At 28.3% G+C, this 14760-nt stretch overlaps 1 protein-coding gene across 2 annotated transcripts; it reads right to left on the bottom strand.

Annotated features, from left to right (window-relative positions):
- Window positions 1-4273: 4273 nt before the first annotated feature.
- On the bottom strand, window positions 4274-14747 carry LOC107444459 (Deubiquitinating enzyme A). 2 transcript variants are annotated; one of them, XM_016058600.3, is made up of 2 exons: window positions 14475-14747; window positions 4274-6510 (listed from the first exon to the last, which is right to left on the bottom strand). In XM_016058600.3, exon 2 carries the CDS (start codon window positions 6401-6403, stop codon window positions 4799-4801), a length of 1605 nt encoding a protein of 534 aa, XP_015914086.1. In that variant the 5' UTR covers window positions 6404-6510; window positions 14475-14747; the 3' UTR covers window positions 4274-4798. The 2 variants fall into 2 exon arrangements, with proteins under 2 accessions (XP_015914086.1, XP_015914089.1); XM_016058603.3 differs by lacking the exon at window positions 14475-14747 and adding an exon at window positions 14282-14345.
- Window positions 14748-14760: the final 13 nt, after the last annotated feature.

The following is a 14760-nucleotide window of genomic DNA, read 5'->3' as shown; positions in this document are numbered from 1 at the left end:
GTTCAGTGTGAGCTTGCTTTAATTTCCAAAAAAAGGTTTTATTTAATCAGCGATGCAAAACCTATGACACCTAAAGTGTATGACTTGAACAGTTTGAACTACAATAGTAAAATATATAAAAATTGTGAGAAAATGTCTTTTTTTTTCAAACTTTGAAAAAAATACTGCTGTATTAGAAAGTTTTTCTATTATTAATTTTTTTTCTTACTGGTCATCCTTCTCTCTTACTGGTCATTTAGTAAATTAAGACCTGAACTTAATTGTAACCATTTTAGTTTTTAAGTTTCATTTACGGCCACGAGTTCCATGCTTGTAGGGAAATCTAATTTCTTGAAAATTGTTACTACACATATAGATCGATGAATTCCAATTAGAATCTTAATCCACTTTACATTTTTATGATTCTGTTGTGTTGTTGACGTATGCCATTAAGGCAGAGGGGATGCGAGTGTTCTTGTTTTCCAGTGGCGCCATCTATAGCCAAGAATTCGTCTTCTGCCACACCCGTTTATAGGGTGGAGCCATTCATACATCCATTTATTCATCCACAGATCGTAATTTTGACCTGAATCAGCGAACGATCAATCTCCAATTCAGTACCCCCAGAGGTATTGATTTGTTATGAGGACATAGAGACTCAACAGATTTAACGTGCATCAGTCACAATTTACTACACATAGAGTCTTTAGCCGGCAGGGATCGAACGCACGACCACTTGGACATAGGCCCAGTGCCTTACCAACCAAGCTATCCCGACCTTTTATGGTTCTAGATTTACCTACTCAAGCTGGCTCCAAACATGGCATTTTTTAGTTCTTGTACCCAATTACCAAAAAAAGATTATGCATACCTACTTTAAATGTTGTTTGCTTTCATTAGACACATAACTTGTCATCTATTCAACGACTAAATTTTATTCAGATTATTATTGCATAGGTAATAAACAGATTGTTGTTATATAGGATGTTCTAATATAGGGTTCTCTAAATATATATTGGAATCCTTACCGAAAGGAAACAAAGTATAAAAGGTTTACACATGTTGAAGATAAGTTAATATTTAAGCAAAAAACAATGTTTGATTGCTACTGAGAAAGTTCAAAACCTGTTAGATGGCAAAAGAAAAACAGAGTGGTTGAAAGTTGATCAGGTAATTTAACTGATTTCATATTCTTTATCCTGCCTTGCTCTATAGTGATTAAACAGATTTTGACAGCATTTAGTTGCTTAAGTATATCATTTTCTCCATATGAATTACGAAATTTAAGTTTTTTTTATCCCTTCTGTAAATTCATAAAATGAGTAAAGATATTCAAATATCATTATTCATTAGTTAGAATGTGAGCGAGTTACTATTTTCCAAATATTTGTTACATTCCTTATGTAAAGGGCAAAGAGAAATAAACCAATATTCCAAACAAACTTTCATTTTTAAATACATTTTATATTTACAACATTGTATGAATTTATAATTAATTTTATCATTAATCTCTATATTTAAAAAATTTTAAAATGTCACAATTTTTATATCAATGGAATTATTTAACACCCTTTTTAATAAAATTCCCTGCAGTTTTTGGTATAGATTAGCTGACTAATTTTAATCATGGGCATCATATATGTAAAATAATGGAATGCCTGTGTCATGAATACATGTTTCCTGAAAATTTGCAGTTTACAAATAATCCCATTGGTTACAGTTTATCACTATCTGCCTGCAAAGCGTAGTAAGGGCACTTCATCAACAAAAAAAAAAATATACTAAATTTTACAAAACTCTTCAGTGGCTGCTTTAACAATTTTCTACAATTTATTGGTTCTGTTTTGCAATAATTTATTCACTTGTAATATTCAAAAAAGAAATTTTTTATAGTTTTAGAAACAGTATAGTTACAAAATGTTTCCTTGAAATTAGTATTTATGATACAAAATAGTCAATATTGTATACCACATGGAAACTAAAATAATGTAACTTTCAATTAAAAACTTCTATAAAAAAAAAAAAAAAAATTAAAGTACCAATAAGTCAACTACATATTATTTTAAACTTATCTTTCAAATGTTTAATACATGAGAAAATTTTTTTTTAAAAAAAGTCAAGATTACATGGAACATACTAAATATAAATTTTAAAAAAAATGACCTGCTCACAATTATCTTATTTAAGTACTACTACTTTACAAAACATACTCTAGTTTCTAATGCCACTTAGGCATACCAAGCTTGCCAGCTATTGGTCTTTACAAATTAAGTCAAAAAGCGCCTTTCTTTGAGAAGAGAGTGCCACTAGGGTGAAAGCGTAACTTAGCTCAGAACTCCCAGATAAATGGCAGCACCACTCATTCATAAAGCTACATCCACAATTTAGACAAAGACCTGAAGGGGAAGAAAAGTTTTTCTACATCCCTGTAATTGTGGTACGGCTTAGTAATCAACTGCAGTACTTTTTATTCCAAATTTTCCTAGCATGTATATCGCATTTACTCTGGTCTCAGTGGCTTTTAGGATGAACATGACCAAAGTTTGATACTCTAACCACAGGGCTATCATGGCCTCTTATAAAACGAAATTTAGTATTCATTTTCTTCCTTCAAAAAAATTGTGTATCTATTGAAAAAATTGTATGCATTACCATAAGATAATTTTTTATGCTTAATATAATAAATCAGAGTGGAATATTTCTATTCGGAACTCACCAACCTGAATAACCTATAAGAGTCATTTTGTTGAGTTTTATAACAGCATTTTAAAAAAGATACAGCAAGGATCAATTAATTTAATAACAATATTTTAACAAAAAAAAAAAACTCAAACTTAATTTTTTTGAAGAAAAAAATTATTTTACTCCTTTTCAGCTGGCAATGTCTATGCCTAATTTTAATATTGTATTCCTATCAGATGATGAAGACAAAATATTTTCTTGTTTAATATTGATATAAATCATGTAGCGACATGAATATCTTACTGAAATACAATCTTGAAATTAGGTACACAAATTACATAGAAATTTTAAAAAAATATCAGAAAAATTAAAAATTTACTTTAAAAAAAAAAAGAAGCAATGTTTTCTTGCCATGTTATCTATTTTATAAAATGCTATCAAAAACTGAATAAAATATTGCTCTCTGGGTCAATTAGTTCTCGAGTTACAGCAATTTAAAACAGGAAAGAATTTGCAAATATTCAAAAACACAAAAATCTAAAAAAAAAAAATCTGGAAATTGGTATTTTTTTAGTCATTCTGCCTTTTCAACCTTAGAGTCACAAACCTAACAAAATAACCTTAATACAAAGACCAAACATTTTGACCAGTTGATTTGATGTGGAATCACCTACAAGTCCTTTTATGCATTCTCTGAAATTCAAAATTTAAGGTGTGTTACTCCGAGATGGGTATAATATATGCTACATTAAATATTTTTAAATAACCTTTCATCATATGAATGCTTTTTAGATAATATACTTTTTTTATTACTGTCGTAATTTACACAGTAGCAATCCATTATGAAGAAAAACAAGATTTTAGAAAATGAATAGCATTAATTAATTCCGTTTATTAATACTATTTGAAAAGTTTTTTTTACTAACCTTTAGTCCTATTTTTCTTTCTTTTTTTAAGAAAATTGATTATTTCTTTGTTTACATAAAACCAAAGGTTTTTATCAACTACATTATTTATAGTTTAAAACCAAAAATTTGCTTCAAGTTAAAGGTACTAAAACTGTGGCTTATTTATTTTTATTAACAATTGAGCTTTGAAAAGCATTCTTAAAGAATCTTTAATTCATTCTTTCAAGGTAACTCTACATTTCAACCTCGTTTAATCATAATTCAAAACTAAAATATATTTTTTATTTAGAAATGCAAGTGGTTTTGAAAGATACTGACGAAACAAAATCAGAATATATGGTTCCACCTGATGAAATGTGATTAAAGCTTAAAATCTGTATCCTATGTGTTGTATAACTGTGTTGTTATATTTAAACACATTATAAACTTTCAGAAAATACAAAAAAAGCTAATTTTCGGAGAGGTTTAGATTGTCTTCTTAAGAACTTAAGATAATGAGAGGTAATGCATTGCTGCATTACCACTCATTTTAACACATTATACTCATGAGAGGTAATACCTCACTGCAAAACCTCTCATATTAAAACACATTATACTCATAATGAGATGTAATACCTCTCATTTTAACACATTATAAACTTTCAGAATACAAAAAGGAGTCAATTTTTGATTTTCAATCTCCTACATAAGAAAAATAAAAATTCTTTTGCATAGTATGTACAAATTTATTTATTGGAAATGATAGCAATATAGTCAGAAAATAAAGTTTAAAAACAGCAATGAGCAAACATTTAAATATAAAAACAGAATATCTCAGAAAAACAACAATACATACTAATTATTAATTTTTTTTATCTAAATTTATTCTGATTTTAAATACAAAGAGTTAACAATATTTCCACACTGCACTTAAAAAGCAAGGAAAGTAACACTATGAAGAACAGACAGCAATTTTCCAACCCTCTGCAATGTTTCAAATCCTTTCTGATAAATTTACATAGTGTCTTTTTAATCAAATACAACAGAAGCATAACTAGAAAAAAATATTTTTATACATATAATTCTTATAATTTTATGATTCAATTCTGGCCATGCTTTCATGACATCACAGTAAAAGAAGTAGAGTCAAATAGAAAAAGTTTTGACTGAACTATAGTGAGCACAGAAAGAAATGTCACGGTAAAAATACCAAAAAGCTAATGATAGGTATTTAATCGGATGAAGTTAAATTAGTTGGTACTGGTACGCTTCAAGGAATCAATATATTCTTGCTGAGACTCGGCAAGAACTTTTGCTAATATACCAGACTCTTCCCATTCACTTAAACCGAACACAGATGGTGGAAGTTCATTGAGAAATGAAGCAGATTCATCCAACATAAATTCATTATTACCAGAGGAGGAGGCACAGCTACCGGCCATTCCATCTACTTCTTTTTTTCCAAATAAAGCATCATCAAAAGAAGTACCACCATGACAAGCTTCAGGCGTTTTTGATTTTTTATCAGCAGCATGACAATCAGATATTTTGGGACTCGAAGAAGCAGAAGTAGAGCACCTTGACTTTGTGTGTGTTCGATTGTTGGACTGTGGTGACAAGCTGCCAGAGTAGCAATCCATTAAGCTGGAGCTGCTAGTTGCTGTTGCAGTACGTCCATTTTTCTTTCGAGACTTAACTTCATTGTCCCTGAGCCATTCTAAATAAGATTCTCTGGCAATCTGCTCTTCTATCGCTTCATTTGTGGCTTCCCAATCTGTTGCTCGCAATTTATCTTCCAACATGGCTTGTTCAAGCTGAAGGTTTTCAGAAGCTCTTATTGCATCTGTAATTAAGGATTTGTTCATTACGTCAGGCTTAAAAGAAGGCAAACCCAATCCAACACCAATGGTTGCTTTGTATGGGTCGACTATGGAGTTATAATGGACATTTCTGTGATAACTGAGCCGTATTGGTTCATTATCAGTTTTTTGAGAACCATGGAAAATATTGATGGGCTCAGAACTGTAATGATAAACTTCGATGTGTCTGTTGAACATTTCAGACATAGCCTGCATCTCTATATGATTTCCATGAATATGGTCACTTCTTTTACGTTGAACGTATTTTTCAAAATCTTCAGTTACATACTGCGAATAATAATCAGAATTTTTAGCCATGTAATCCATGCATAATTTTCGAACTGCTGCATGCATATCTTGGTCTCCGTAAATTTGGTCAGCCACAGCTCTGAACATACAAGCTCCGTCTTCACCCATCTTTTTAATTGAATATCCTTTTTTCCCTAACCTTTCTTCAAACATCTTTTCTTTTTCTAGCAGCTCCTCTTCGGTCATGTTGTCTAAGGAACGATCATATTCATCTCCACTATTATATCCAGATGGATCATCTTGGCACTCAGAAGCGTTACCTTGGACATTATTATTTTGTCTTTCCTGAACAGAAACTTGAACCTGGGAAGGGCCAGCAAGAGGAGGATAGGTCAGGGGGCTGCCAGCACTTCTTAATGAATGATTAGAATGAGTACGAGCTTTCCTGACACTGCGGTGTGGAGAGGTCTGGTGACGCCGTTTTGAATGGCTTGGCCCTGAGTCACTACTTCCATATTCATCGAATCCCTGTCCTGGAGAATGAGAAGGCCTTTTTTCTTCACGAGATGAATGCAGAGGCCAAGCAGGAGGAGAAGTTCGAGTCGTAAAATTAAACCTTTCTCTACTTTCTGGAGGATGTGCAGAGTGTCCATGACTTTCGTTAGTATAATTATGATTGACTGAGTCAGCAGGCTTTTCTGTCTCAGACTTTTGTTGAGAGTTTTTCTTCTTTGGTAAGATAGTCATGTTTGTGTAAAATCAAAACATAATATTTAGAAATATATAAGTTGTTTAGACGAACTAACCAGTAAGTATAAAAAAAAAGTTCAATATCTCTTCTTAAATATCCTTACCTATAAAGCAAAAAATATACAGAATTACTAAACAGTACAAATTAAAAAAATGGTACAAAATATATGAACCTATTAACAGTAAACAAGTATAACATCATAAATTGTAACTGTATTGAAAAAAATCTCACATTTTCGTTAATAAGAAGAAAACCAACTATCGAGTTATTGAAAAACAAAAAAAAAAAAAACTTTGCTTTATATTTTCAGGGCTTAGGGATTTTTGACAATGTAATATCTAACAAAAAATAAATAAAATCAATTTTGACAACTTACATTATTTTGGTTTGGTCCACAGAAATCATATTTACGATTTAAGATGTTATGTATTTTGTAAATAGTATATGAATATAAAAAAATTCTGTCAAAAGTTAAAAAACTTTAAATTGGAATAACTTTACACTTACAGGGGTGATTGTGAGCCCAACTCAAAAATCCTGAAAATTTCTCCAATAAAATCATTAATTACGTATTGCAAAAAAATAACGTCTTTATAAATTTAAATCATTGATATTTTCAAAACATGAAATTCTAAATAAATTATATGCAGCATAATTTAAATGAATAATTATGCATAAGTTTACTTTTATCTCTAATCACATTTATTATTTTACTAGAAAAAATATTTACAAATGAAAGAGATGCCAAGTATATTAGTTCTAAATATTTCTAAATAAAACATAAATTTTTTTTTAATACATAAATGTGATTAATAATTTCTTGAAACTTTTGCACCTCGGATTTCCGGAAACTTTTGGATCGTGTTTACCGAAAAATCCAGAAATCCGGATTTTTCCCGGAGCACTATCATCTCTGCACTCAAAATATTTTGGGGCATTCTGGGACTAATCTCTCTAATACCTTTCCACAAGATATTTTTAATAATAAAAAATATATACATATTACAAATAGAAAATTTATTAATAAAAAAACCGTATTTTAATAAAATAAAATTGTATAAAATTTTTTAAAATTGAATATGTAATATTTCTTTATTCTAATATTATTGGCGATATTCTTGTATTTTCTAAACCATCATCACATTAAAAAAATAATTAATAATCGCGAAATCGGTAGCAGTTATAACCGTAAAAAAAGATCAACGGCGAAATCATGCAAATGGTACTCTGCAAAATGGGGTTATTTGACTTGTGCTTCAATACCAGATTCAGTTGTCATAATAAGTAATATACTTTAATAACTTTTTACCTCTCAAACGAAAAATCTTTCTGTAAGAAATTTGCGACAATGTCGCCATGCCTTCGCGATTCTGGCATGAGGTATATTTCTTAGAGTTCTCCCTGGGAATGAAAAAGGGCAGGGCACCCATTGTAAAAACTTTCAAAATGTGTAAGATTAGGCAATAACTGAATTTCATTCTCAACAATTTTTAAATTACCCTCTTATACTATTTCGTATGTAAATTTCAAAAAATAATTCTTACTCATTATCAGAATAAAGAGAAAAATTTGTAGTTCATAAGAATAATTAATTGCTAAAACAATCTCTGAGCATAATTTTATTTTTTTTAAAAAAGCAATCTAAAAAAAATACTAATTGATAAACAACTTAAAAGATTTTTAGATAATTTAAACTGAAAATTATAAGAAAATAAACAGTTAAATTTTAAAAAGTTATTAATATCCCCCATGGAAAAAAAAAATACATATAAAAATTTAATGAGTTGAGATTAATCCCAACAAAGTAAATATTTGTAATATAGTAATCAGAATTAAACCTATAGACACAGATAATTTTACTAGCATGTAATTATCATTTAAACAGTGAATAATTTTGTTTTTAAATGCAATATGAATAAAAAGGCAGAGTTTTTAAGGGATGGTGGTTTATTTTTACTTAAAGGACAAAGAGAGAGCATTTTTACAGGGATCAAAGGGCAGACAGGGCAAACCGCCCTTTTTAAAAATCCTTAAGGAAAACACTGTATATCATTTACAAATTTCCCATAATTGCCAATAATTATTTTTCCTTCTTTAAAGAAAAACAGTTAATAAATTATAATTGTTTGATATCAAATGGATATTCTGATATAGTTGCATTGTATCTAATTTATTTTGCTACGACTAGAGATGAGAAGATGAAAATTTTCAAACGTCATAATTATGCGATTTTTTAGTACAGTAGGGAACCGATTATCCGGAACGGTCGGGATCATCGCTATTCCGGATAACTGATTTTTCCGGTTTTCTGAATCGCTACAAAAAGCCGTTTTTTTTATTGTTAAACCCAACTTAAAAAAAAGTATTTGAAAATAATCTTAAAAAGAAGAAAAAACGATGAAGTGATACACTAATGATTATTTCCAAAATGATGGTAAGGTAAAAATCTTTCAAAAAAGAAAGAAAAATCCTAAAATCTTATGAGAAAAAAAAATCTTTTTTTAAAAAATGGCGAGAAAATTTATCGAATTTCGTTCCGTTTTTTTGGTTTTCCGGTTTTCTGATTTCCGGATAACGGGTCCTGTACTGTATATTTTTTAAAGGAAATATTTCCACTTTGATTCTGTTTTTCTCCAAGTACTTATACTGTTTTAACATTTATCATACATCATTCATAACAAATTCACACTATTTTAAAATAAAAGACGATATTCAGAACCAAATGTAGATCAGGATTTTTTAAAAAAACAAAATAAAGTCTGTTTTTTTATTTAAAATAAAAGGTTAAATATTTTAAGGCTCAAAGAAAAAGTAGCCCAGTGTTTTCACAACAGCGCGAGAATCTCACATATTTTTTTCTTTTCTCGCATTAAAAAATTATTACCGCAAGAAGTTCGCGCATTCTATAAAACCAATTTTAAAATTCGAGAATTTCTAGCATTTTGAAAAAAATTTCTCATTGCACCATTCAGAATAAAATCCGTTTCACTTTTCTTTCTGTATCTTTCATTATTTTCAACATCTGTTCCATTATCTAGCTTCCCTATTTACCAGTGTTGTTCAGAGCCTTTAAGAACAACGAAACACCATCCCTCCGAACCACGGAACCTCTTTCAAAAAGCATTTCTCTGCAACCACGTGTTTACCGTAGGTAAGGTTTCTTTATGTAAGACGTTCAAATTTTTCGCGCAATAATGTAAGATGGACAAATACCTTGTAAAGGCAATATCTTCTACTGCGAAACGGACAAATTAAAATGAAACAAACGCGGGTAGAAACGATTAAAACGAAACAAATACGCATTTGAGCAACCTAATGAGAATAGCTGATGAAAAAGTAGATGTAGAACATTTTCCATATGATGATGCAGCAAAAATATTCAATGCTTAAAAAATTAGAAGATGTTAAAAATTTATTATAATTAAAGAAGTGATTTTTTTTCAAGTGTCTGAGTTTTTTTTTTAGAAATCTCACCCAGTTTTTAAAAAAGGGTGAGAAATTCTCACCCATTTTTATTCTGTGATGAAAACACTGTAGCCAAACCATTAAAAAGCATTTAACAAATATCTTTCTTAACTATTGATTAAAATTAAACAAAGAATTCAAAAATATTCACTTTTGTTCCATTAATATGCCAAATGATAAAACAGCATAATAACTTAAGATTTTAAAGAAGCCTAATATACTTTACAACTCCATTTAACATGCAAATAAGCATTAAATATCAAAATGTTTTAGAAGAGCTCGTAAAAATGAAGTTTTCTTCTTAACCAGTATGTATAAAAATTTCATGTTTCAGCATTATTTAATGTCATTATTCAGCAGTACAATTTGTATTAATTGTTAAGATGAAAATTTATTTTCTTAATTTAATGTTACAAATTTTAACATAAAGGAGCATGAGATATTTAAGACAATGAATGTACCACTTCAATTAAAAAAAATTTCAAATTAATAGAATAATGAAAAGGAATAAAATTGCTAAATGGGCTACTTAAATAAAAACACATATACTATAAAAGGTATAATTTTGTTCTAATAGTTAGAAAAACGAATAATAATGCAAAGAATTTCTTTATCATTTATTTTAACATTATGAAGCTTTGAATATAATTATGTTTTTATTGATGCATTGTAAGATTAAAATGCATTAAAAATATTTTAAATGAATTTTGAATATTTTTTCTAAACAATTTTTTATTCTTAAAATATAGTATAAAAATTATAATTTAAAAATATAATAATAATGAATGTAAACATACTGCATATAATAAAAATTCCTTTACCCAAATTTAACACAAAATAAATCCAAAATCTAACTGAAAAATAAAATTTAGAAAAGCACCTTATTCTAATTTATACTAGCATTATTATAGCAAGCATTATGCATCTTTTGTATAAAAATAAAGTTTGAGAAACTTTAATTCTTTCACAATGTAGCTAATTTTAAAACTAACAAGACATGATATTAGTGATGGTCTATTTTATTTTAAGCATTTTTAAGAGATCCCACGATTTTATCTTAAGCTCACATAAATTTATTTTACATATAGATATTCTTGAAGGAAACTCAAAACATTTAAAAATGCTTAACCATTAAACATTTAAAACTATGTAACCAAATGTAAACATTTAAAAATTATAGATTAATATTTTTTTAAAATAAGCAAATTTCTATTAGCAATATAACTCAAAATTACAAAAAATGTGACAAAACCATCTTTTTTTCATTTTGTAATATTCATAAGGAAATTTTTTTTATAAAAATAAGAAGGAAAAAAAAAATTTTGTAGTTTTTTTTTTTTCCATTTGGTTTTAACCGTGGTTTGATCACATTGACTGGTCACCATAACGCTGATCATTTTGAAATGTTAATCCACATTATCTTAGACCAGTGGTCGGCAAAGTGCGGCTCCAGAGCCGCATATGGCTCTTTGGCTCCTTAAGTGCGGCTCTGGCACAAATATTCACGGAAGACGCAATAATATTTTCATTTAAAAAAAAACTTGGCAAGAGAAAAATTACGTCTTATTTTGATAAATTAAAATTCTTCTATAAATCGAGAACATGCATAATTTTTTGTTTAAGTTAAAAGATAGATAGGTAATTAAAATTTTATATTGTTGTGAAAATACGTAACATCGAGTTTAATTTTATTAGTTTTTGTAAACGAAAACACAAACCATGTACAATATACCGGCTGAAATTGTTCGTATGTTTTCGGCGTACTCCGGTGTGATACAATGGTACCACAAGCATGCGCGCATACTTTTCTAAAATAGTGGGAGTACAAATTGGCATCACAGACCTGTCGTGTGAAGTTATGTCTTATAAACCGTGTCTGCCGTTGTCCTGTCTTATTAAAAAGTTGTTGTATTTTTCAATCTAGCTGCACATTTTACAGGTATTTTTATACAATTTTATTACACCTGCTATGTATGTTTGCGATTTCGGTACAAAATTTGCCATCGATTCTTCGATAACTTCTATTTGTCCAAATGTTGGAAGTTTTCTTCCGATGCTTTGCATTGCAAGCAGATTTGGCTCCCAATTTTTTATTAAATTGCTGTAATGTTCATATTTGGCTCTTTGGCTAATAAGTTTGCCGATCACTGTCTTAGACCAAGCAATCCTGTTCAAAAATTTCAGATCATACTTTCGTTTCATTTCAGATATCGAAAGATCATTTTAATAAATTTATCGATTTAATTTAATAAATTTATCGATTTAATTTAATAAATTTATCAATTTAATTATTTCATAAAGTTAATTAAATTACCCAAGATTGTATTTTCAATTATACTGAGACCACATTATATTAGATGCATGATAATATTAAAGAATCATTATATTTTAACTTTATAGCTTTAAACACAATTAAAAACTTATAGATCATAATTTCTTTGTGTCATTTTCTTTTTTTTTCCTTTTTGGAAGAAAAATTCAAATGGGTAACATATTCAGAATCTAGGAAAATACTCCAGTTTTGTTTACATGTAACCTTAAATGCATGATAGTTTAATTTGTGCAATATCTATTTAATTTAATGTCTTAAATTTTCTGGAAAATTTACAAAACATTTCCCTGAAAATTTCCTGGAAAATCATCATCTCTAGTTACAACAGCAGAAAAATATCAATATAAACAAATTACATAGATCTTTTACATAGACCACACAGGCATTGTTAAGTAAATTCTGATATTGCTGAAGATTTAGAAATTATTAAGATTAAAATTTGATTACAATTCAAAAAAGGTAAGCCGTATCATGATCTGCAATAGAATAATCAACAACTTGGCAACATTTGGACAGCAGATCTGCTGTCCAAAAGTGAATGGAATTTTTAAAAAGAAAAACATCACAGAATGGGACCAACTCATAGGGTATAACTCACAGTCAACCCTTGTCAAACCTCTACCTCTTACATTAAAAAAAAATAATAATAAATTAAAAGAAATATATCAGAGTTTAAGATTTATTTGGCACCTTGGCGAAGTAGTAAAGCTTAAGATCACGATATGGAAATATACTCAAATATCTCACTTTTAAGTTATTTTCTGCATCAAGTAGATAAAAATTTACAAAGTGAGATGGGCTATTGGCTATTGCCAAATTTTGCTACTAAAAGTCTTAAAATTTGGTTAAATAAATAGAAATATACACATCGATTAAAAAGTTCCATTAGTAACCGAAATAAATATTCTCAAAATTCTTTTACTAAAAAATTAAAACCAAGCTTTTAAGTCCATATGCACATAATCTGAAACCAAATTTACAGTCAACCTACAACATCAAGAAATTCAAATTTGTTTTAGACCTCAATGCATTCAGACTTGTAAACATTAGACATAATCAACATGGATTTAGCATAATTCGTATAGAAAAGATATGTCGTTTAAAATTGCACAAAAAGTCTTGTGTTTAGAAAAATGTATAATAATTCATTTTGAATTCTATTCAAATATACTTTTTTAATAATAGGAATAAATTTCTGTGTAATCATTATAGGACTTGTAACCAAATAACCATTCAGTTAATTATTAAGATTTTTAGAAATTTCAGTAAAACTAAGTTTTTTTTTTAAAGAAAAAAATCAATCTCCTTTTGCATATATCTCTAATTACTTATCTCAAATTTTTAACACATGTAAAAATTTTCCAGAAGATTACCCTACAACCTGGAAAGTAAGAAATCACTGTTTCTATTATGATAACAAAATTAAGGATTTTATTCATTTAATGTATATTAAACTAGAGTTAAATATAAAATATCAAATTATATACATATCAAATCATAACGCTATTGAACTACTTTCTATGCTTAAATATATAAGAAAAATCATATAAAATTTAATTTAGTTTATCTTTTTACACAAAAACATGGTAAAAACTTACTTTTTATTTTAATTTTCGTAAAATAAAATCTACAAACATAATTAATAATTAGGATTCATTCAAAAAATTTCGATTGATGTATTTAAAAATTTATGATTTTGATAGCGACTTTATGAACTTGAAAAACAAAATCGATAACAAAAGTAGTCAGCTCGAGGTATAACAATAAAACGCGTGCCTAGATTGCTTTCAGAAAAATATATCTCCAATCTTAGGATTTTTGAAACATCTTTCACAATATGCAATTAAAATTTTAACGAAACTTTTAAATTTAGAACTACAGTTTTAACTTTTTTAAGAGTAGAAACTAAATAAGATAATCACGCTAGTACTAAATAGCATGATATGTTAAAACTTTAGAAAATATTTACTTGAAACATTATAAACAAATAAAACATCATATACACAGAACAAATTAAATGATTTCTGAATAAGTAAATCACTTAAAATATAAAAAGTATTAGAGACAAATTTCATACGAGGTCAAATTAGACATGGCGGAGTAGTACCTACTATTCAAGAGAATTAGTTTAACGTTACGATTATGATGTCCAAATAATATTTGGAACACAATGTGCAAAAAGTTATATCCAAAATAACATAAAGTAAATATACCAATTAATAATAAAATTATTAGAGAAAAAATCGATCAAAATTTAAGAGTAGACATACTATTTATTCCTCAATTGATTGAGAAACAGGAAACAAATAATAATTTGAAATCAATTCTAGAATATTCACGCAACACGATGTTAATGAGTTATCAGTATATATAATATAAACAATATGCTATTTCATTCCACCTTATGGAAATATGCTCAATTTGAGATGAAAACTGAAAATATCATTACACTACTTCTCCTAATTCAACTAAAAATAAGTAAACATTGCTATCGAACAACTGCCTATGCAATAGAAAACGCATGATAGAGGTCACCGCCCTGTATGGAAACATATG

Source organism: Parasteatoda tepidariorum, chromosome 6 (genome assembly GCF_043381705.1).
Source record: "Parasteatoda tepidariorum isolate YZ-2023 chromosome 6, CAS_Ptep_4.0, whole genome shotgun sequence".
In the NCBI taxonomy this organism is placed as follows: domain Eukaryota; kingdom Metazoa; phylum Arthropoda; class Arachnida; order Araneae; family Theridiidae; genus Parasteatoda; species Parasteatoda tepidariorum.
The sequence above is the reverse complement of the archived record's forward strand: the minus strand, read 5'-3'. Positions and strand labels throughout refer to the sequence as shown.